Below are 24,522 nucleotides of genomic sequence, written 5' to 3'. Positions count from 1 at the left end.
CTAGTAGACATCTGGCCTCACATGCTGTTCTTTGTAAGGACCACTGGACTTTGTTTAAGGCTTGGAGTTTTTAAACCAAGCACTAACACGACTTATCAGCCAAATGAATTTGGACAAGTCACTGAACCTCTCTGAGCCTATAACTCCATCTGTGAAATAAGATATAATAGTATCTACTTTGCAGGATTGTTATGTGTATTCAATGAAGTCCTGCATATGAAAACCTCTAACAAAACCTATTTCACAGAGTAGACCCTTACAAAGTTTAATGAACAGCTGTACAGGTGGGTGGATGGATGGACAGATGGAAAGTATTCTATCTAAAACCAACGACTGGGGAGGCAATCAAGATGGCGGAGTAGTAGGACCTGAAGCCCACCTCCCCCACACATAAAACCAACTATTTACTAGGGAGATAGGGAATGTTTTAGGATATTGTAAGAGGTTGTGGCTTAAACCGAAACATTGCCTGAATCTCTTTGCATTATATCCTTTGCTATCCTAGAGGGAATGGGTTCTCTAAATTCTGTATCTGCTGCCTAAAGAATTATTATTGTTTTCTTATCATTTGTCTTAAGGCTAATGATTTCAAGCTATCCAATAGGCTCCATTCTTCTGCTAAGTTTTGAATTTCAAAACATTCCTGTTCAGCCTTCCATTTACTTCACGACTTTACAAACTTTGATCACCCTGACTTTTCCACCTTCTTTTTCTAGCTTGAAGCGCTTTGTTCTTTTTAGGTTATCGTCATAAGACAGCCTCCTTATCCCTTTGATCATGTGAAGTTTTCTTCTTTGAATCGTCTCCAGCACTGTTATGTCATTATTCGTAAGAAGCCTTGACTCTCAGTTTAACCACATAGAGGATGGGAGGGAGAGAAAACAGAGGAGATCAAATAAGTTATGAAACTGATGTTCTGAAAATAAGAATATGTGGTAATTGCCAACTGAGTGATAGATGCTTTGGTGTGCCCCCCCCCACCTCGAAATTCTAATAGAAAGTGAGAATTGGGAGCTCCCTTGGGGAGATCATCTGATCTCTTCCACACTTGCTCAGACGTAAGAATCATCTGAACCACCTGTTCAACGTACAGATTCCAAGGCTCTGTGGGGACCAGTGCTGTCCAAGATGGTGGCCAGCAGCCACAGGTGATGAGTGAGCACTTGTAAGGTGGCAAATCCGAAATGAGTTGTGTTGTAAGTATAAAATACACACTAGATTTTGCAGGCTTCGTACAAAGAAAGAATATAAAATATCTCATTACTATTTTCTATTGACTACATCTTGAAATGATAGAATTTTGAATTTATGGGATTAAATAAAAGATATGGACCTCCCTGGTGGCGCAATGGTTAAGAATCTGCCTGCCAATGCAGGGGACACGGGTTCGAGCCCTGGTCTGGGAACATCCCAAAGGCCGCGGAGGAACTAAGCCCGTGCGCCACAACTACTGAAGCCCGCGCGCCTACAGAGCCCGTGCTCTGCAACAAGAGAAGCCACCGCAATGAGAAGCCCGCGCACCTCAACGAAGAGTAGCCCCCTCTCGCCTCAACTAGAGAAAGCCCGTGCGCAGCAACGAAGACCCAACGCAGCCAAAAATAAATAAATAAATATATGTATATTTTTTAAAAGATATTAGAATTAATTTCACTTATTTCTTTATACTTTTTTTTAAAGATGTGGCTGCGAGAACACTAGAAATGACATGAGTGGCTCATGTGACATTCTACTGGACAAGCCTGGTCCAGACATACTGAATCCGAGTCCCTGTGGGAGGGGCTTATGCTTATCAAGTAGTCCTGGTGACTCTCAGGACCAGGAAAACTGGGGAAGCACAAATAGCACAATGAACACATTTGACAGATGAGGAAATTCACATTCAGAGAGCTTTATCAGCTTGTCCAAAGTCATGCCAAAATCCGTATTGTAAGGGCCAGGGAGTCAAATTATAACCTCATCAGAAAGTAAGCTGCGTTAAGTGCAGAAATTTGGACTGTTTTGTTCACTGATGCATCCCCAGTGCTGAGAGCAGTATCTGGCATAGAGCTACTTATAAATATATATTGAATGAATGAGACCACTTAGACACAATGTTCATGAAGTTAAATGCATAATTTCAATCCCCTAACGGCCTCGTCTGCTTTGTTCTCTTCTTGAGACTGCAGATAATAAGGATTGTTATCTACAAGGGAAAGGAAAACACATTATAGGTCATCTAGAAACTATCCTTGAAAATCACAACACAAACCACATTAGCATCTCCTAGAGAGCATCTCCTTTGCATGCAAATTTGAAATTCAACTCATCCATTCAAACAGTGTCCTAAGAGTAATTTGTACCACTAAGAAACATAGTCGCAACAGGGTTTTTTCCCCCCAGCTCCACCTGTTGGAAATACTACCTCCTCTACCAAAAATAAAGAAGGAATATTTTTTTCTTAAACCACCTAAGCTGAAAGCACCCAGAGGACCTACTCCCAACTCCCTCTGGGGCTCATGGTTTCTATTTTTAATCATGCAGTGTGCAGAAAGAAAAACAGCTCTCAAAGAAATTGCTTTGCAGAGAAACTGTAAACATCCTCTGGCTTCTACATGTGAATGTGGGAGAGCAGTGGACTTTTCAGAAATCAGGAATGACAAGGGAACAACGGCATTTGAATCACCCAGCAAAAACAAAAACCAAAACCTAATTACTCTCTTCATCCTCTCTGTCCTATAAATTACTCACCAGGCAGCTGCAAGTAGGAAGCCCAATTTCATACCGAGTGATGGAGCAAATCTTCCGTGTGGGCAAACATTCAGTAAGATGGGAGGGTGACTCATAGACCATTCTGCCCATTGTTAGAATGCGTGCCCACCTGCCTCTTCAAGGGCTGAAATAATCTGTTGTCACACTACTGCAGGAAAATCTAATTGTAACCTTGGTCCCCCAGCCCCTCTTGAATTGCTCACTCACAGCCTCGGCTTTAACTACGTAACACTTGGAGGGAGAAACACAGAAAAGACAAAGCCTGTGTTGGTCTTTTAGTAAAAATGGAAATTGATCAGAGTTCAGTCACATGCTTGGTGGTCTGGGGACCATGTGCGGTATCACCCGATCGCCCGGAAACTTGCTTCTATGCCTATTGCCAGGGCCCACCCCAAACTCTCTAATTACTGAGGGCAACCCCCAGGAAGATGTACATTTTGCAAGGCCTGATTACGCACAGCCGTTAATCACGAATCATGCGAGCTCCAATCATCATGTTCTATTCTGTCCTCCGAAAGGAGGAACAGGTAAGGATTATCCTACCTGACGATGGGAAGATGTACATTTTAATCAGCTCTCCTAGTGATGACCTATGCCCGCAAATGTTTGAAAATACCAGTCTAGAGTCACATCTGCCACACTGAATTTTGTGAAAGTCAAACTCAACTATATGGATGAATAAATACACGTCACATTCCAGTGCATGGGACTCTTTCCTCAGGCCCCAGACTCTGCTTCTGAATCCCAGGCTGTAGCAGCCACTATGCGGCGGGACCATCGGTGTGATAGCAGCACCCAGCAGACAGCCTCACCAAAGACTCCTCATTCCCAGATTGCCTGATCCGGACCCAAGCTCTGAAACCCTCACAGGGCATTCTGCTACTAACTACAGTCGGAATCAAACGGAGCCGGTCATGCAATTTGGACCGTATGCCCTATCCACCTGGTAGACCCTGATGCCCGGCCTAACACCCTAGTCTACCGTGGGGAAGCATCCCCTTCTTCTGCCCGATGTGCTATGGGGACCTCTGTGCCTTGTGTCCCACTCCTAGACGTGCTGGGGCTCACCATCCGTGAGGAATCCCAGAGGTAGAAACCTTTCAGGGAAAGGTTTATCTTAGATGTGCGTTTGGGCTGAGTTCAGAAGATTGGGGGTGATCACGGTAGGGAGAGAAGGAGGCAGTCAGGGTGGAGCCTGTGAGAAGGAGCCGGCAGAGCTGAGGGGTGTTTACTGCAGTGTCAGAGACACCACAGAGGAAAGGACAGTCAGCTGTTGTTGTTTCTTCATACCAGTTCATCCCCAACCCACGAGCTCCTATTTCTGACCCTTCCAGGATTAGATGTAGGGGGAGGAGCTACAGAAGCAAAGGTGATTTTACATTCACAAGGCAGGTGCTCTGGAGGATTTGGCATTGGTACCGCTGGCTTGTGTGAACAACGAAAAAACACCTCTGTGTGTGTGTGTATCTGTGTGTGTGTCTGTGTATATCTGTGTGTATGTGTCTGTGTGTGTATCTGTGTGTGTGTCTGTGTGTGTCTTTGTGTGTGTCTGTGTGTGTGTCTGTATATCTGTGTGTATGTGTCTGTGTGTGTCTTTGTATCTGTGTGTGTGTGTCTGTGTATCTGTGTGTGTGTGTCTGTGTATCTGTGTGTATGTGTCTGTGTGTGTATCTGTGTGTGTGTCTGTGTGTATATCTCTGTGTGTGTGTGTCTTCGTGTGTGTCTGTGTGTGTGTCTTTGTGTGTGTGTGTCTGTGTATATCTGTGTGTATGTGTCTGTGTATGTGTGTCTGTGTGTGTCTCTGTATATCTGTGTGTGTGTCTGTGTGTGTGTCTGTGTGTGTGTCTGTATATCTGTGTGTATGTGCTGTGTGTGTATTTGTGTGTGTGTCTGTGTATGTATCTGTGTGTGTGTCTTTGTGTGTGTCTCTGTGTGTGTGTCTCTGTATATCTGTGTGTATGTGTCTGTGTGTATCTGTGTATGTGTATCTGTGTGTGTGTCTGTGTGTGTATCTTTGTGTGTGTATCTGTGTGTGTCTCTGTATATCTGTGTGTGTGTCTGTGTGTGTGTCTTTGTGTGTGTCTGTGTGTGTGTGTGTATGTGTGTGTATGTGTATCTGTGTGTGTCTCTGTATATCTGTGTGTGTGTCTGTGTGTGTATCTGTGTGTCTGTGTCTGCCTGTGTTTTGCTCCTTCCTCAAGACTCTTCCTCTGGGAGGTGCACCTGCCCTCTGTGTTCAGCTGAGCGACACCTCTCCTCCAGTTGGCCCCTTGCAATTCTCCCCCTGCCCCTGAGCTTCTATAGCCTCCCTTCTCCCTGGGGTCCCCCTCCCCTCCTAGTGGTCCCCTTGGCATGCATCGGTTTTAAGACAATGTGGAATGTTCGGGAAATGTGTAGCTTTGCCTCCCATCAGGGAGCTCCAGCCACATCCTCCTGCCTTTAAGCATCTGAGGGATATCAGACACTAGGCTGTATGTTCTGCACATTCCATGGAAACTTCTGGAGCCTCCTTCTGGTTTTCTGGACTAAAACACCCTGTCCCCCATCCCCGTAGGGGTGGTGAAGGGGCAGAGTGGAGGAGAAATGCCGAGCACTCGGAAAACCCTCCCCAAAGGGACTGTTTGCCTCCTCGTCTTCAAGCTCATCTTTTGAGAGGGCTGGAGGTTGAAGACTCACTAACATTGACTAACCAGCTTCAGCTCTTTCCCCAAGCAATTCCTACATAAGTCAACTAGCTCCTCTCTTGAAAATGCCGTGATGCTTTCTGTGCTCCCAGGCTTTGGGGCCTCAGCCAAAACTGACAAGCATCTCATTTTAATACCTTGTTTCTCATGTACAATTATAATTCAAGGTGGTATTTATTCTAATGGAAACATGCATATATTGCAATAGAATTACAAGGTAATCTAATAGCAAACAAAGGAGGGAGTGTCTAACCTTGTCTGGGACAATTAAGAGGATCCTTGCAAAGGAAGTGATATGTGAGCTGCATCTGAAGGTTGAAAAGGAGATATTCAGTTCTGATGGAGATGGTGCTATTCTAGGTTTGACACAGCCAAGTGCTTCTCGTTCTGTGACAGCTCGTGCTCGTTAGACAATCTCAAAAACGGTTTCCAGAGCCTGACACCCAGTGGCTGTCAAACCATTTGTAGAGAAAGGACAGGGAGATGGGAATAATAAAGATGGATCTGAACAGATAAGTTAGAGAGAAGCTACACCCCTACCACACATACGCTTCACTGACCTGGGAGAAGGGAGGGCTTTAAGACAATGAAAATATTCACATCGCTCTGTGTGTGTGTGTGTGTGTGTGTGTGTGTGTGTATCCCAGTACACACACACACACACACACATAAATAGGCCATGGGTTTAGAGTCCATGTTTTGGCCCCTCTATCCAAATCTATTCCAGAAGGTATAGGTAATACTAGAAAAAGGGAGAAAAACATGAATACAAGGCCAGGAACTCCCATATAATTGTATGCCAATGTCCTACAAAGCTTTCTAAAGGCTCCAAAGGGGAGCAAATAGCAAGTGAATTCTCGAGAGCGACACACAGGGCATGTGAAACATTCTGCAGAGTTAATACAAGCTGACTCCAGGCCCCTGAGAAGACGAAAACTCATCAATCCGGGCATTTCCTGGGGAGGCAAGTACAGAACATGGTTCCCTAAGCCAGAAGATTAATCCAATTCTGCCCTGAGACACTGAGCGCTAGGAGTTTCTGGGATTCTCCAAGGGCCAAAGGTGGAGCACTTAGAGCCAGAGGGGTCTCAGAGATCAATTCACACAGCAGATTTCACAGATGAGGAAACTGGGGCTCCGAGGTATTCCATGTCTTACTCCAAATCTCATCATTAATCACCAGTGACGCAGAGCTAGAGCACAGGGTCTGTGCTCTTTATGTCACGCTAGGTGACATAAAGGGAAAATACCAGCTCGCCTGTGAGCGGGGCACGGAACATGTGTGTTTTCTCTCCCTACGATCCCTCTGGAAGCCCCACTAAAAAGAAAGCAAACGCGTGACGTTATATTACAAACCTACAAGGACGCGGAGACCCATTGAGGAACTGATCCCAGATGAGAGATGCCAATAGAGTGCTGGAAGAGGCAAAGCAGATGCTGAGGTGGTAAATAATATGTGAATGGGAAAAGCTGAAACCTAATCTGCAGAGAAAGAAAGCAACAAAACGCAAGGCGATCGACACCACTGAACTGTGGGAAAGCCCCAGGAGGTGAACGCTCCAGATGCCACTGAAAGTGGGGCTGAGAGAGGGGCTGGGGGACATTTGTGAAGGACTTCAAGTCCCTCTGTCCCTTCACTCGGCCAGCTCACCCTTCAACACCCACACAAAGACACAAAGGCAGACCTCTCCATACACGTACCCCAAAGGCAGAGCTGAGACAGGCTTGCTTGGGAATACTTTATTTAGGAATCTGATCCCAGGAAGCGGGAGTGAAGGACAGAAGGAGGGAGAGTCATGAGCAGGTGCCTTGTTCTGTGGACCAGCGCGTGGGTGACCAGTTGTTCCAGCTCACCAGGATTTCTGAGGACGCTTGTGAATTGGTTCACAGAACCCCCTGCCCTGGGAAAGGGGTGGGGAGAATACATCTCCATCACCTCCACCTACTGTGACTGGTGGCATCAACTTCCCTGTCCCTCCAGGTTGCACACCTGTGACACCTACTGAGTTTCCCCTCCAAGGCACCCAGGAAGCTCAGGGGCAGAATCAAGAGTTGCTGGCCAGGTGCTGTCAGGGTGAACCTGCGTGGGGCTGGTCACCCCTGCATGGGATTTGTCACCACAGCAGTGATGGGAACAAAGTAGATGGGGAGGATTTGAAGGGCTTCAAAACAGGTCTCGAATACAATTATGAGCTGGAGGCTCTGGGCTTGGGAGTTCCAGGCACAGGGGAAGGTTTTAGCAAGGGGCAGAAAACAAAAGCTTTCATTAAAAACCCAAACACTGGAAAGAGACTTCCCCAGTCCACTTCCCTTGCTTGGTCTCAGGAAACCGGTGGCCATATTTATATCCTCAGGCACAAGAGAGGATCTTCCCAAGAGAAACGGCCTAGCAAAAGATAAAAGACCTGATATTTCAGGGTGCCTCTAACAAAATGACCAGGTCTCAGCCCAATAACCCTAAATGAAATCCTGCTTTAACCATGCTCACTAATCTCCTTTGCTGCTCACTCTTAAATAAAAACAGAAAGCAAGAGACCACCAGAAAATTGAGGCAAGCCTGTATCACTAAAGACAGCTCTGGTTTTTCAAGTTTTCTCTTAAATAGATTGACTCTCTTCCCTTCAAGTGCATTTCAATGTTTGTTTGGCTTTCCTTTAGCTGTTAACAGTAGCCTCGGGGGGACAAAAGAATCTTGGCTTTCAAGAAGCAGCATTAAGATTAAGAGCGCTACCAAACGTAAAATAGATAGCTAGTGGGAAGCAGCCGCGTAGCACAGGGAGATCAGCTCGGTGCTTTGTGACCACCTAGAGGGGTGGGATAGGGAGGGTGGGAGGGAGGGAGACACAAGAGGGAGGAGATATGGGGATATATGTGTATGTATAACTGATTCACTTTGTTATAAAGCAGAAACTAACACACCATTGTAAAGCAATTATATTCCAATAAAGATGTTAAAAAAAAAAAAAGATTAAGAGCGCATGCAAATGCCGGAACCAAACCTGGTTCCATGAATGTACATTGGTGCAGCCACTGTGGAAAACAGTATGGAGGTTTCTCAAAACATTAAAAATAGAACTACAATAGGACCCAGCAATTCCACCCCTGGGTATATATTCCCCCAAATCCCACTAATTCTAAAAAATACAGGCACCCCAATGTTCATAACAGCATTATTTATGATAGCCAAGACATGGAAACAACCTAAATGTCCATTGACAGATGAATGGATAAAGGTGTGGTGCCTATATACAATGGAATACAACTCAGCCATTAAAAAAGAACAAAAGTTTGCTATTTTCAGCAACATGGATGGACTTGGAGGGCATTAAGCTAAGTGAAATAAGTCAGAGAAAGACAAATACTGTACGATAGGACTTATATGTGGAATCTAAAAAAATACAACAAACTAGTGAATATAACAAAAAAGCAGCAGACTCACAGATATAGAGAACAAACTAGTGGCTACCAGTGGGGAGAGGGAAGGGGGGAGGGGCAATATAGGGACGGAGAGTGGGAGGTACAAACTATTGGCTATAAGATAGGCTCAAGGATGTATTGTACCACACAGGGAATATAGCCAATATTATAATACAATTATTACAATAATTGTAAATGGAAAGTAACCTTTGAAAATTGTATTAAAAAATAAACTTTTAATTTTCGAAAAAAAATCTGATTCCCTTAACAATAGCAGCATGAAATTGGGAAAGTCACTGAACTTCTCTGTTCCTCAGTTTCCGCATCAGTTAAATGAGAAATACTGATGAGCCCCTCGTGCTCCTGGTGCCACTGGTCTCTGCGGAAAGAGCTGCCACAGGGCACCATTCACGTGGAACAGATGGAAACGGCTTCCCCCGGAGGTGTGCAGCGGGCGAAGAGGCAGGACCACATGACATAGCCCTGTTCCGCAAACGCGCCAGGGAATGTCCCCAGGATTGTGCACACCGTGGGCCATCCACCAGCCTCTGTCCCGCGATCAGAGTGATGGGGCTGGAGGCACCCGGGGCCCTGCTTGCTTTTGGAGAAGTCTCCTGCCTGTCCCCAGTATGCACAGCCTCCCTACCCCAATTTGCACAACACTCCTATGTGTGCTTCATCGTATACACATCCATCACTGAGTCACACATCGTCCTTTATTAACTGGAAACTCACCCCACTTAGCTTTGCACAGCTCTGAACACTCACGCTCCCCTATAGCCCAGATCCTCCCACCGTGCCTTCTAGAACTCAAGGTCATCAGCAAGCTCTTCTCTATTTCAACCTCTTCTTGGAACAATCTCTTCACCTTCTCCTCTGGCTGGAACCGGCCGACTGTGGAGGACTGAACGTCCCCTTCAGCCTGTTCTTTCGAACCCCTTGCACAGGTGGTCTGGGTCGTGAAGTAGGTGTTTCCAGCTCCTCATTGTGGTTTCTAGACCGTCATCCCTCCTCACTCATGAAATGAATCTGGTTCTTTGAAGCTCTTGCCATTAGCCAGCCTCGTTAGCTCCCTGTCATCGTGACAGCAATCTATGGGTCACTAGATCAGTCCCCTCTTTTCTTAAAGATCACTGTTTTGATCTGTTTGCATGTATCTAAGCACAATTCCCACCCACCCCCATCCCGCCTCACTTGTGTCCTGAATTCAATCCCCTCTCATCTGCTCAAAGATATCACTGTGGCAATTTTCCATCCTCTCTCACATCATAAATGTCCCTTTCTGTGGATTATTTCCCTTGATCGTACAAAGATGCTCTCATCTTTTAAAATAATAATAAAAGAACCTCCCTTGAACTCAGATGAGTCTCTTGCTTCTCCACGTGTCCAGTTCGCCTTTTATCACGACTCGGCAAAAGAGAGCCTACAATCCCTGAATCCACATCCTTTCCCATCATTACCTTGGGAAACTACTCCAGTTAGACTGTTATCTCCACAATGAAAACCAAAATCACCTTCATCAAGGTCAATTCCATGTCATCATGTCATCTAATAGTCATTTCGCCAGGATCATTTTGCTCAACTAGATATCCTACCCATCAATGCCTTTCTTTTTCATGAAATGAAATGTTGCCTTTACTTGGCCTCAAGGAAGTTCCGGACTGTTTGAAGGAGCCATGGAAAGAGCAGCACAGGCATCCACTGGTCTGGGTCTCTGTAATTTGGGACCAATTTTAGGATTAAAATAGGCACAGTATCTCTCGGGGCCTCTTCTACATTCTACATCCAATGACTGTTTCCTACACACAGGGACGCACTGTGCTGACCTCTGTGTGGTGGATGCCGAGATGGAGACTGTGACCTTGCCTTCCAGGGCTCACAATGCAGAAGGGAGACAGTCTCATCGGTCTAAGAAAATAACTTATTTTATTCTTTTCTCCCTCTGCCCAAACTGACTTCTGCTGACTCCCCTCTGACTACCCAGTGAGTCTATTACCAATATCTTAAATCATATTTCCTCAGCTCACTCTCAAGCATATCACAGTGACAACTAGGAACAAAAATTGCTGATTAAATTCATTCATTCTTAGGGCAAAATGATTGGGAGTCCCCTTTAAACTCCTGTGTTTTTTTTTTTTTTTATATTTCAGTAAGTTTTAATAGTTTTTTGGACTAAGTTGCAATAGAAAAACATCCATACTTAACTGAGATACCTTGTCAAGGCCCAGAAAAGTCTTCTGCTAAAAGGAGCAGGAGACCTTAAGTAGGCTTAAGTAGAAAACATAAACTGCCCAATCACAACCTACAGGCTCCCAACCCTAGAGTGCTAACTAGTAGCAATGAGACAGAATCCCACTGAATCCATTATTCCATGTCCATTTCAGGCACTGTTGAAGAAATCTCACTTTTCACCCAAGGTACTGGTTCTGGTACATATGGATCATAAGTCCATTTGGGGAAAACTCTTTTATAGAGGTTCATCAGTACTGTGTCCTGAGATTTTAGCTTCCCATCAAAACTGCACTTCATGTGGCCATGAGTACCTAAAGGCTCCTTGATGTGTCCCCTACGGCCCCACTTTGTTCTAAGTTCCACTGGCTTAAACCACAGCACATCCTCTCTGTTGAAGAACATGTAACGCACCACTGCCATCTTAGTAAAAATTTTGAAAGGATGACCACTCAGAACAACTCTCTTGATGACCATTCTGTCTGGATCCACTGACAACAGATGGCCTGTGGCAATGAGGCTGTGCATTCCATTGCTGTGCTGTTTGAAAAGCATCACAGATGCAGGAGGAAAAGTGATAGGGGCATATACTGTCACCACCAGGGCCAAGTCAGCAGTCAGGAATCTCTGAAATTTATGTTTATCCGCTGCAGTGTGCTGAGAGAATAAAGGTGAGGCTCGGAAGCGCCTGAATCCACAGTGCAAGATCAGCTGCTCTTTAGCTTTCACAGGTTCAGTGTTGCCAGGGTGCCGGCTCACCACCATATTAAGTACTGACATCTTCTGTTCATGAGGTAGTAAAGAAAATGCAATCAAGGGTGCACCTCGCTTGAAGTGCTCAACCACTGAGACAGGGACTTCAGAGACATGAAGTGTGACATACCAGCCAACCTCAGCTCCTTCAAACTCTTTTTCTTCAATCTCTTTAAAGATGCGTCTCCTAGTATTAATAAAGTTCTGAAACTGAAAGATCCAAGCATAATCTTGAGGGAGGTTTTCCTTAGGATCCCATGGAGATGTCCGGAAGCTCTTGAGGCCTCTGTATTTCTGAAATCGAATTCTAGCAGCCACGTCACGGGGCGTATCTACTTCATCTGGAAACATCTCTTCCAGTCTTTCTTGTTTATATTTCTCCAGCATTTTTCCCTCAGCCTCTTCATCCACTTTCTCATCATACAGATCATCACGCACGGACTCTCCTATAGTCACAGTTTCACATTCCTCCTCTTCTTCCTTCTCACTACCCTCATCCTGAGATTCCTCTTCCATAAAATCCTCATGTTCTATATCATCATACTCATCTCCTTCCCCACCACTTTCGCCATCCTCATCCAAAATCCATTCAGCTTGATAACTGGATGTTCCTTTGGGAACCTTCTTTACTACCTTGGAACTTTCCTTCAATAAGTCATTTGCTTCACTCAGCTCCTCCTCCGTGGGCCAGGTCTGTTCCCCCTCCATTGGATCTGGGATAACCTCTGTTTGCAAAGATTCTTGTCTGTCAGGGTCTGCCTTCATTAGGACCTTCAGGTCTTCCTCCATATCAGCTACAGCATCTGTAGCACAAATCTCCATTGCCATGCCTGGGTCCTTTGGGGGTTTGATTACTCTAGGGTTTAAAGGGAAAGGGTCCATAGGGGCATCTATCTGTTTCATCTGGAAATCACCATGTCCAATGATATGCAGCAAGCTATTTACGTTCAGAGCCTGCCCACGAACATAGCCTGAGATCTTCAAGGTGCCCACCAAGTTATTCTCTTCACTAGGCACAAAGTCAGCAGCATGAGCAAATAGGTAGGCGTGCCGATCTCGAAAGGCAAGATGCCGTTGCTTTTGGTTAGCCAACTGCCTGAGCAGCATCCCTGCCTCCTGTTGAGTGCCTAACAGGAGGAGTTTGTCATCAGGAAAGCGCTTCTCCACTGCTTTACTTAGCTTCTTCCTGACATCTGTTTGTTTCTTCAGTGGGAAGCCCGAAACCCCCTGGACAGCTAATGTATAAGTGGGAAGGCCCTGAGCAAAGAGGCAGGAAAGGCAGTAATCCCCAGTGCTATCCCAGCCTTCTAGTGGATCAAGGAGGAACAGGATGGTATCAGCCACTTTAGCCATGTCTAACACAGTGTGCAGATCCCCTGGCCTTGCAGATGTAAAAAACCACCGATGTTTCAAGCGGGGGCATAACAGCATAAAGCTATGGGTGCTTCCCCATTCATTCAAGTGTACTGTTCCAGTGTCCCTATCCTGAAGCAGTCGAAAGACCTCTGGCAGGGAAATCCTGTTGTGCAGGGGAACCACCAGTATCTGATGAGGAGGGCCATCCTTGCTGCCGAGCTGTCTCTTTTCTGCCAAAACCGCCTCCTTCTTCTGCTTTCGGAGCTGACTGGCGCGATGCCTCTGGTCCACTTTGCTGAGATCTTTTCTCACCTTCTTGCTTAGGGTTTTCAGTGCTAGACGGCCTGGAGGGAGACCAGAAAGGGCTCTTGCGCAGGGCACTAGTAGGTCAAGAAAGGAGATCCCTCTCTGCTCTCCTCAGAGCCTTTGCGCGGGGTCCAGACCGGAGTAGGTAGGAGCTCATCCTGGGCACAAAGAAAAGCAGTTAATATCGACTAAACATCCCTTCTTCCTCCAACCCTACCTTCTTACCCTTGCCGTCCCGCTGCGCGGATCCCCGACCCCGATGCCGCCCGCCTTCATGAGCTTTATTCTGCTGCTTAAGCGGGCCAGAGCGATGAGCCGCCATGCTGCCGCTCACGTGTACCAATTCGGCACTCACTCCTGTGTTTTTTGAATTTAATAATGCTCCTTATATTAAAACAAGAATTAATACTGAACAGCTTAAGAAACTTTGTAAAGTACAAAATGTATAGATTGAGAATGGTATTAAAGCAAATGATAGGCTTTTCAGACTTATAGGTCTATTTTCCTTCAAAGACTTCACTTCTTTCATGTTGTGGACACTTAGAACAAACAGCATGACTCAAAGTGTGAACACTTGCAAGAGGCTTTACTATCTGTGTTATGTTTTCCCTTGAATTTCTTTTTTCCACACCAGAACACCCAACGCTTTCTGAAAATTGTATCTGCCAAGTATACAAGGTATCAAAAGAAGTTTTCTAAAAAGCTGAGAAATTGTCCTTTCTCCTTTCAGAGTCAGGAACCACTGTTTGGAGAAACAATTGATGGCATTGGGGACTTTTTTTGATACTGTGATTTCCATATTCTGAATTCTGAGAAACCATGGAAATGTATCTATTCAGTAAACATCTATCAGTAACTCCTGACGACTTTTATTTGAGAAAATACCATACACTGAAGAAAATTCCCTAATAGCTTGACTAAAGACCAAAACTATCTTTGAAAATACCAATAAGGCCCCAAATTTTTGTTTTCTAAGACATTTTTTTTTAATATAAGGGCATGAATACATCATCATCTAAAGTTCTTCTCATTCCCAATAGCTCCTACATATCTTGTATTTGGTTCTGTCTTTCAAAATATAATCCCTAGCCAGGATTTGTGTATATTTAAGGAGGGTGAATTACCTGGGCTTGAATTCACACCAGGTAAGGTAACTCACCTGTTCCTCCTCTAGTCTTCATTATCTCTGTAAACAGATGCTCAAACCCAGGACCTGGGACTCACTTTTGTCTTCTCACCATCACTCACCTTCATACCCAGCACCAGGTCTTGTCATTTCCATATCCACATCTGTGGATCTGAATTCTCACTATCATCCCCTATCTGGGGTAGCCATAACCTTTCACCTGAACTGAAACCACAGGCTCCTAATTGGTATCAATTTCTGATCCATTCTAATCCATTCTACACATAGCTGACAAAGTCTTATTGGTATATCACTTCCTGTTCAAAGCCTACAATGGTTTCCGTTCACAAGCAGAATATCCGACAGAATCCTTATCAAGGTCCAAACAACCCTGCATGATCTGTCCTCATGCTCCCCTTCATTTAACTCACTATTCTCTAGTGATAGTAATATTCTTTCAGGTCCAGCAAAGATCTCTTCTGAGTCAGGACCCTTGCATGGGCTACTGCCTGAGCCAGATGTTAAGTCAGAGCAGCCTCTGCAAATTATAACTTTAAATTGTGGAGTCAGAGAGTCCTTTCTGAGATCTGAAGAGTGAGTCCCACCCTGCTCACTGGCTCAGAGCACATCCCTTGAACCTATTAAAGTCACGCTAATGATCTATCTGTTTTTAGTCTGCCTCCCTACTGGATTGTAAGCCCCATGAGGGCAGGGGTATGTCTGTTTTCTTATAAAGAACATCCCCTTTGCTTGGAAACTTGCAAAATAAATAATTGCATACTTAATAAATATTTGTTAAAGAATAAATTAATGTTATTTTTCCTTCTAAAATCTGGCTTGCCCCAGAATGTGTTACTTTTTCTTTTTAATCTAAATTCAGGTTTTTTTTATGCAAAAGACTGTTTCTGAGAAACAGAGGGCTCTCTCTCACTCAATTCCATGTGTTGCTGTAACAAATAAATCTCTGTGTTGAGCTATTACATGTTTTTAGATTTATTCCTCACTCACGTGAAACTCATGTGAGTGTTTTTGACCTGCAGGCAGCTTTCCTCCTCTAGAAGAAAACCCAAGCCCCTTCCATGTGGGAAGCAACCTGTTCAATTGAAGCTGTAAGGATGTGCTGCTCATTTGCATCAGGACCGGAGGAGGAGCGTGGAGGGAGGGGCACAGGATGCTGTGCGCCTGACCTACACTCACATCCACCTGATGGAAATCTGTGACCTGGCACACAGAACTGCAAGAGAAACAGGGAAATATGTTCTAGCCCCAAAGGAAGAGAAAATGATTTCATGATCAGTTCAAAGACAATCCCAAGCTTATCAAAGAATTGTGTTTCAAGAATTCCTCTCTCACTGAAGCTGTTTATTCTTTGGAATGCACTTTATTCTGCCCGCTCCCTCCCCTGTACCACACAGGCTGGGTCTTTAAGCCAGTGCACAGGAAACACAAACCCAGGAGAATGACGGCTGAGTTGGCCAAGATCCCCACCCTCTCCCTCTGCGGGACAAGGTGGCTAAGTCACCACAGGCCTCTGTGATCTGAGGCAGGAGCGACAAAAGGAGATGCCCAGGGACTTTAACGTGAACAGACCTGGGAGTGTGGCCATGTGGACGGGAAAGCCTCGCACAAATAGTAGCCTTAACCTCTATTTACGCGCACCTTTCAGGAATGGTTAAACCCCCAGGAACGCTACCCCTCCAGCTCTCCCCACTTGTTCCCATTTTCCTCCTTCCCCTTTCAACTTTTAACTGAAATACAATTTGTTTTCCTCTGAAGTGTGGGGGAAATCTTTTATTTAAAATTCAATAGCTTGCGAAAAATTCTCTGAGTCTCAAGGGTCCTGCATGCACCTTTGGGTTTCCCTACAAGGAGTCAGTGAAAAAAAGACAGAGAATTGTTCTGCATTTGTAGATAACTTTTTAGATTTACTGTCTTTTCTGAGATTTTCCACAGTTTGAAACAAAAGTAATGTGCTTGCTCTAGGGCCATCAGTTATCAAATGTTGTTCCATAATGGACCAAAAGTGAGAAACCTTGGCTAGAAGGAATAAATTAGAGAAATAAGAGACTGAAGGCTGCCCCCCCGGGAGCCAGGGAATAAATAATATAAAGGTAAGGGGCTGAGGAGCCCTGTGAGACCTGAAGGGTTAATCAGGCCCTCGCACCTGCAGGAGACAAATTACCCATGAGTGACACCTGACGGAAGCAGGTGCCTGTTAATGGCAGCGCCATTTCCTTTCCCAGAGGGAAGGAGGGCAAAGACCTCAGTGAACAGGTTGACAAAAATGAACAGCGCCTGCTCAGGGAAAGTCGTGGCACTTTGATTTGCAGCACATACATTTAATTCAGAACCACCTGCATCAACCCATTTCTGTACTTCAAAATGAAGGTGTAAGAAAGCCATTACCTATCCTAAGGCGATTACATGAAGCCCACTTTTCTCTCTTTTCTTTTTTATTGAAGTATATTTGACCTATAATATTGAGTAAGTTTAAAGTGTACAACATGTTGATTTGATCCATGTATATATTGTAGTTTGGTTGCCATTGCAGTGTTAGCCAGCGCCTCTATTTGGGCACAGTTATTACTTTGTCATGGTGGGATTAATTAAGAGCTGGTCTCATAGCAAGTTTAACAATTATAATACAATAATGTTGTCTATATTCACTAGACTGTGCATTAGATCTCCAGGACTTACTTATCTACTGGTTGCAAGTGTGTGCCCTTAAACATCTCCCCTTTTCTTCCCCCCAAGTCTGCCCCCAGCCCCTGGGACCCTCCATTTCACTCTGTTTTTAGGAGCTTGGCAATTTTTAGATTCCACCAATAAGTGAGGTCATACAATGTTTTCTAATGCCTAGCACTCACTTCTGTTAGTTGACTCTGCCTTTTCTCTCTACTTTCTTAACTCATTCTGACTTATCTTTTGCCACTTTCCCCCATTTCTTCCTCTTTAGTTCTTGGTTGCTTCCCCATCCCGCTCTTCTCTCACTGTGTCAGCCCCAGGACCTCTGTGAACTCAGATGATCTGGTCCAGCTAATTTCCTTCTCATGCCGGGCGGCAGATGCCATACTTCCAGCCTCATTCAATTCGTGATCAATCAACCCAAAAATATTTATTGAGTGCTTGTACATGCCAAGCAAAGAGGTAGAATTGGCAGGGGTGGGAGGGCAGGCAGAGAATTTCATTCCCAGGATGTCAGAGAGCTGGCAAAATTAGTGAAACGCTTGGGTTGGTGCAGACTTTGGTGTGATCCGGGAACGATCATTTATTAGTTCTGTGGCTTTATTCAAGGTGTTTACCTTCTCCAATGCTGAGTTTTCTCATCCATAAAATGGGCATTAGAAAAGTGCCTCACTGGAGGGTGCTGGTGCAGATTAAACAAGATAATTTGTAAGGAACATTTCGTACGGAGCCAGCTTAGCTTCACGGCACCAACCCCTGACACGTACTAAGATCTTATCACCTCCTCAAATTAATGCCGAACTAACAAAATGACAACACTGATCCCCCGACATCTGTAGCACACTTGACGGCTTTTGAACCTCATCTGTCGTTTAAAGGCTGATGATTCCCAGAGTTACAGTGACCGTCTGCTCCGGCAACCCCACCACCTTCAGCCCTACATCTCCGGCCACCATCCGGGTGAGAAAGACATGGATTGTAGTACCAAGCAGCCAGCGAGATGCTTGGAACCCCACCTGCTAATAGGGTGTCTGCTTGATTGAAAGTCACAGGGTCGGGGTGGGTACCAGTCCCCTCAGCATCGGTTTGGAGCTTGCAAATGGCAGCTTGTGCGGGAAGCCAGAACACACAGTGGCGGCAGCAGAGCGCTTTGCCGAGTCTTCGCACAGGCTGTGATTTTATCTGGCGTTTATGCTTATTGTGGCCGGTGGAAACTTCGTCCCCTAGCAGGGGGACTGAGGCTAATGCTCGTGTACCACGTAAGGTTACACCTCAATTACGATTTTTATGAGAATCATGTCTTCGGAGACAAGCTCTTGGGGAGAGATTGCTCTTTTTTATTGTTTTGCCTGAAAATGGGAAATTCCCTTCCTGCCGTGAGGCAAGGCAGTCTTCTGACCTCCCTCCAGAAACACACAGATGCTAGCGCACTGTACCTCCCCCAGATCGCTTAATCTGGGCACGACTTGCAAAATTAATGAGTCACAAGGATTCCAGTTGCACGGGGATATTAATCATGATCTTGATTTGCAGGATCGTCCTAACGTTTCAAAAATGTATTCTTCTCAACTCTTATTTCGCTCTCAAGGAAATTTGAGAAGCAAGGCCTGATAGTATGGTTGCTTCTCTCATTCAGCAGTAAGAGGTGGTCCAAAGTTAGCTTGATTTCCTAGGGTCACTAGAGAAAAGTCTTATGGGAGCACCGGTCTCCTGATTCCTGGTCCCATTTGTTGATCTTACCCCATCGCATTACATCAGTAATGCTTCCTATTTGTTCTTCTCCCCATAGTCAGGGAGTAAGTCTCACCCAAGCTTTCGTTGTGACATTTCTGACTTTCCTGTCCATTCCATTGCTACTGTCACCAGTTAAATCTGGTCCTAAACACTCACAGTGACTTCCTCATGTCTTTACTTCTTCCACGTCCCTTGGTTCCAACATGTATCCAACATCTATCCATTCCTTATGACCATATTATCCCTCCTAAAAGTAATCTTTGAGACTCTATTATCTACAAAATAAAACCAAACTCTTCACTCGGGTGTGAGAGACCCCTGCCTACTTGTCTAAGGTTCCTTCCAAGAAGCATCCTTCTCTCCAGTCAGCTCGAGAGACCCAGTGTTCTCAGAGGGTATACGTATCCTCGGACCTGAGGCCTTTTCCTGCTCCTCCCAATCCCCTCCATCAAAGACCGGGTGAGCCCTGCTTGCCCTGTAAGCCTTTCTGACCATGCCAGCCAGCTGTGACCTCTCCTTCCTCAAGTTGCCTACCTCTCACCTGCCACAGGGCAAGTTCTGCCCCATGTTCTTTAAGCAGGACTGTGTTTGTTCACTTCCCTGACAGAACCCTAGGGAACTTGACTGCACTATTTTCTTTAGGCTCCAATCATATGGTGTGGTCCTCTGCACATAATAGACAAGGGCATTTGTGCCCTTGCTGAGCTACTGAGAGTTCTAGAGCCCTTGGAGAAGATGGGCAAAAGGGATAAAAAAAAAAAAAAAACAGCCAAGAATTTCAGTGTGGACCTCCCAAATAGCCACAGCGATGGCAGTTAAGAAGGGTTCTGCAGTGGATGTAAATAATTTAGTGGACTGAGTTTTTGAAGTAAGTAAAGGAAAGGCCATGAAGCACTCTGAAACTGGAGGAGGAGAACCAAGGTTCCCCAGGGGTCCCTTGGAGGGGCATTTTTCAAAGGCATTCAGTGTGGCTACCAGTTTACAGAGAGGTCAGCTTCAGAAGAGAAAGTCAGGGAGTCTCCATGTCAACTCGTTTTTAATGAAAATTTGTATCTCCTGTAGCCAGTTACTCTCAAAGACCTTGCTGTGCCCTATGACACACACCCGGGGTGAGCTCAGTCAGAAGCCCAGTAAAAGAGTCATAAGCCCAGTAAAAGAGTCATAAGCCCAGGAAAAGAGGCGCAAAGCTCCCCCAAGTCAGACAGAACCCGGAGTTCTTTCCTTGGGTAGCAAAGACCTTCTCTCTTGGGTGACCTTTTCTTTCAACACTCCTTGCCCTGTCCCTATTTCACTGGGTCTCTTCTCCCCTGATGACCTGATATCTGGGTGACCTGGGGTCTTGAAGACAAGAAGGGCTTCTTTTTATTGCTGTTGAGTTACTCTCTCAGGCAGGTCTAACCTGAGGGCCCTGCAGCATTCACAAAAGTCAGAAAAACAAGATGTTTAAACTGGAGGGGCCTACCAGTCACCTCATCCAAGCCCCCACTCGTAGATAATAAGCCCACGTCCAGTCTGCTGGAATTATTTGCTCAGGTTCACGCAGACTCTTAGTGATGAAGCTGAGAGAAGGTATTTCCTCGGTTCCCCATATTATCCCTGATTCAGATTGTGAAACCAAACAAGGAAGTGTATTCAAACTGTGTCTAAAGTGAGTCTAAATAAGGGATTGGTGAAGGTCTAAGAAGCTCTGTGTGATAAAGCATATGAATTGGGGGGCAGTTGATTGAGGAGGGCACCCTCAGTCAACTGAATGTTTCCAGGATCACTTACTTTCACCGGGTTCTGAGCAGGTGAGCCTGCATGATGATTGTCCTGCCCACCTGGTGATCCCCAGATTCCTGTTCACTGACATTGTCCCTCAATGGAATGCACAGGCTCTTTTCAGGAGATATTGGCATGTAGATTGCAGGGAGAGTGAATATTTCACACCTCCTAGAGGAAAGGCAAAGATGCGCTCCCACCCCCAAGAGAGTAGTGGGCAGCGTCAACCACAGCTTGTCCTGTTCCCCACATGGAGGAGAGGGAGGGGGTGAGCTGTGTATCACAAATGCCAAAGCTTCTCTAATTTGCCTGCCCCTGCTCTCATTACTAACCCAGAAAGGCATGACAGAGCCCCGGAGTTGTATTAAAATTCTCCAACAGAGGTGTTCATCAATAAGCAGCGAGGGTGAAAATAACCGAGGGTGGAAATAATCCCTCAAAGATCATAATTAGACTACACAAAACCCCCAACAAAAAACAAAGCAGAATCACTGGGTTAATGAGTGGCAGACTGATAATTAAATGTGAAAACCTTATGCCTTAGGATAAAGTGTGCCCTAGAAGAATGTCTGAGTTCTCGGATAAGGGGAGAGGCTGCTTCCAGATGGCAAAACAAGGAACACAGAGCCCGCGGGAGTGCGGACAGCAAGGTGGTGAACTCAGTAAACTGGGATCTCCCACAGGTCAGCGTGGGAAGGTCCCAATTCCCACAGTTGGAAACAACCTAAGGGTTTTTCCATTTCAACGTTCAATTTAAAAAATTGAGTGCAATATTGGCTTTTGGTGAACACTGGTTGTTTTCTAAATACTAACAAGTCACTAATTTAGGAGTTCATACTGTATTTTCCAATAATGTTTCTTTTAATCCTGTCTTATTATTGTGGCTACCATGCTAATTAATGTGCATATATAATGCAGGCATGGGTGTGGGTGTTTATGCCATTGCCCTCAAGAATTTACAGTAAAACAAGAAACATAAAATACTTTGATATTCCTGAAGAGTTCATCATTTCCTCATGAATGACTTTTGATTATTGAAAGCCCCTCTTCCTATATAAATAAACAAAATGATATTTTCCCATAGACTGGATATCAGGAGAAATTATAAACTTTTTCCCCATGCTAAATCACCTCAAATTCCTTTAGATTTATCCTATACTAAAAATTCCCAAGGTCATTTGACTTCACAACAGAATTTTAAAGGGCATGAGAGTGGAGAAAGTCTCTTAGAAACATCATTATGGGTTTTGAAACAAGTTCTGTTTTTTCATCACGCCTCATGTTAAAAAGAAATAGGAGACATGCGGGCTGGATAATAAGCTAGGAACTTAGTTGGGGGGGCAGGGAGAAATGAGTTATGACTAGTAAAATACAGCAAACTAACTTCCAAGAAACAAGGTCCACAAGAATGAACAAAGAACTCCACATGCCCCAGAGACAAAGTGAAAGCATTTATTAGAAGCATCCCTAAATAGGGCAAGGCTGAGACACAGCAAGGCACATAGGAAAGCAGGACATGTTAGAAAACAAGATGCAGAAGTAAATGATCAACACTTGGAGATTACAACTTGAAAATAATATTCACAGAGACAGAAAGAAGCAAAGAGCTAAATAGATCTAGAAAAGATAAAGAATCTTTGTGGGTTGTAAAGAAAAGGGAATTCCCATGGGTTAAGAATTCTGAAACTACTTTGTGTTTTAGGGTTGAACAAATAAGTACATTGCAGATAATGAGAACTAAGCTTCTCACTGGCAGAGAAAGAATTTACAAATAAGGAGAGGGAAAAGCCTAGAAAAAATTCTCTGGTGCTGGATTGCGGTTGGAGATATCAATATGGACTCACGACAAAAGCATAAATACAGATGTGTGTATGCATGTGTTATACGAGTACATATATTCTTAGCTATTTCAACTGAGAACAGCTAGAAGCAGCAGTGACACCCCAGTATCAATGAGCACAATTATCTTCCATGGTTTGGTTTCTAAATACCATTCTCAAAAACAAACAAACAAACAAATGAAAACGGAACTGTGGACAAAAATTTAAAAATGTTGCCTGCCACTTCAGTAAACAAAGAATGTCGCCTGCCATTCCAGTAAACAATAAATTATGCTCGCCATCAAGCCAACAGCCACTGCAGCAAAGCCCCACCCCTGAGAGTAACTCAAGATGGAGAAAAACAGGATACTGGCCCTAGATAGTTAAGATGCATATCAAAGGAATAATTTCAGTAACCCCAGACTCTTGCATCTTCTCATACATAGAAAAGCACTAAAATCATTAACTTTAGATGTCTGGTTTTTTGTGAGTAGCAGTAATCTTTTGATCTTTGACCACATTTATTTTTCAGCAGAATCACCCATGTATCCTGGCTCCTCCCTCACCTCTTTGGAGCAATTCCTCAGAACTAGCTGAGAGGCTGTCTCCCCAGCTATATAGTCCTCAGCAATGTCTCCAAAGAAAACATAATTCTCAACTTTTACGCTGTGTGTGTGTGTGTGTGTGTGTGTGTTTTCAGTTGACAGAACCAAGCCTCCTTAGTAAAGTGGTTGATTTCAGGACTGGAACAAAGAAAATACCAGATGAGCCTGGAGCATCTTGTGGAGCTAGAAAATAAGAAATTGCTGAACAAAAAAAGCACACATATTGAAAAGGAACAGAAACCAACCTGAAAGGTCTCCCAATGGGCAAAGTTACAACAACTCAAGACATAGATAAATAAAATAAATAACTATAGTACTAGACTATAACTCAAAGAATAAAATGAATATCCATGAGTCCATACTGATAAAAATAAATAAATGGATAAATAAATCAATGGAAGAAGTGGCAGTTCTTCCTCACAGGAGAATCCCAATTAATAAATGTAGAAAGGAAGGGAGAAATAAAAAATCACCATTAACATAGGCAAAATATTCTTAGGCATAAATTGTAACAATATTTTCTTAGATCAGTCTCCCAAGGCAAAAGAAATAAAAGGAAAAATAAACAAATGGGACCTAATCAAACTTAAAACCTTTTGCACAGCAAAGGAAACCATCAACAAAATGAAAAGACAACCTACAGAATGGGAGAAAATATTTGCAAACGATGTGGCTGACAAGGGGTTAATATCCAAAATATACAAACAGCTCATACAACTGAATAAAAAAAAATCTAACAAACAGCCTAATCAAAAAATGGGCAGAAGACCTAAATAGACATTTCTCCAAAGAAGACATACAGATGGCCAACGGGCACTTGAAAAAATGCTCAACATCACTAATTATTAGATAAATGCAAATCAACACCCCCAATGAGGTATCACCTCACAGCAATCAGAATGGCCATCATCAAAAAGTCTACAATAATAAATGCTGGAGAGAGTGTGGAGAAAAGGGGACCCTCCTACACTGTTAGTGGGAATGTAAATTGGTTCAGCCACTGTGGAAAATAGTATGGAGGTTCCTTAAAAATCTAAAAATAGAGCTACCATATGATCCTGCAATCCCACTCCTGGGCATATATCCAGAGAAAACTCTAATTTGAAAAGATACATGCACCCCAATGTTCACTGCAGCACTATTTACAATAGGTAAGACATGGAAGCAACCCAAGAGTGCATCAACAGATGAATGGCTTAAGAAGATGTGGTGTGTATATATATATATATATATATATATATACACACACACACACACACACACACACACACACTCTACTATACATAAAATAGATAAGC

General features: G+C 44.3%; 1 protein-coding gene and 1 long non-coding RNA gene across 2 annotated transcripts in view; one reads left to right on the top strand and one right to left on the bottom strand.

The window, feature by feature from the left end:
* Positions 1-24,522, top strand: part of LOC309631997 — a 306,837-nt gene that overhangs the window by 249,429 nt on the left and 32,886 nt on the right. The gene's annotated exons all lie outside the window — the stretch shown is intronic.
* LOC309632054 (pre-rRNA-processing protein TSR1 homolog) lies at positions 10,996-13,836 on the bottom strand. The gene is made up of 2 exons (XM_082399133.1): positions 13,719-13,836; positions 10,996-13,531 (listed from the first exon to the last, which is right to left on the bottom strand). Exons 1-2 carry the CDS (start codon positions 13,813-13,815, stop codon positions 11,214-11,216), a joined length of 2,415 nt encoding a protein of 804 aa, XP_082255259.1. The 5' UTR covers positions 13,816-13,836; the 3' UTR covers positions 10,996-11,213.

Source organism: Balaenoptera borealis (assembly GCF_965194805.1).
Source record: "Balaenoptera borealis genome assembly, chromosome: 7".
Classification (NCBI taxonomy): domain Eukaryota; kingdom Metazoa; phylum Chordata; class Mammalia; order Artiodactyla; family Balaenopteridae; genus Balaenoptera; species Balaenoptera borealis.
Note: the sequence above shows the minus strand (reverse complement) of the source record. Positions and strands in the feature narration are given on the sequence as shown.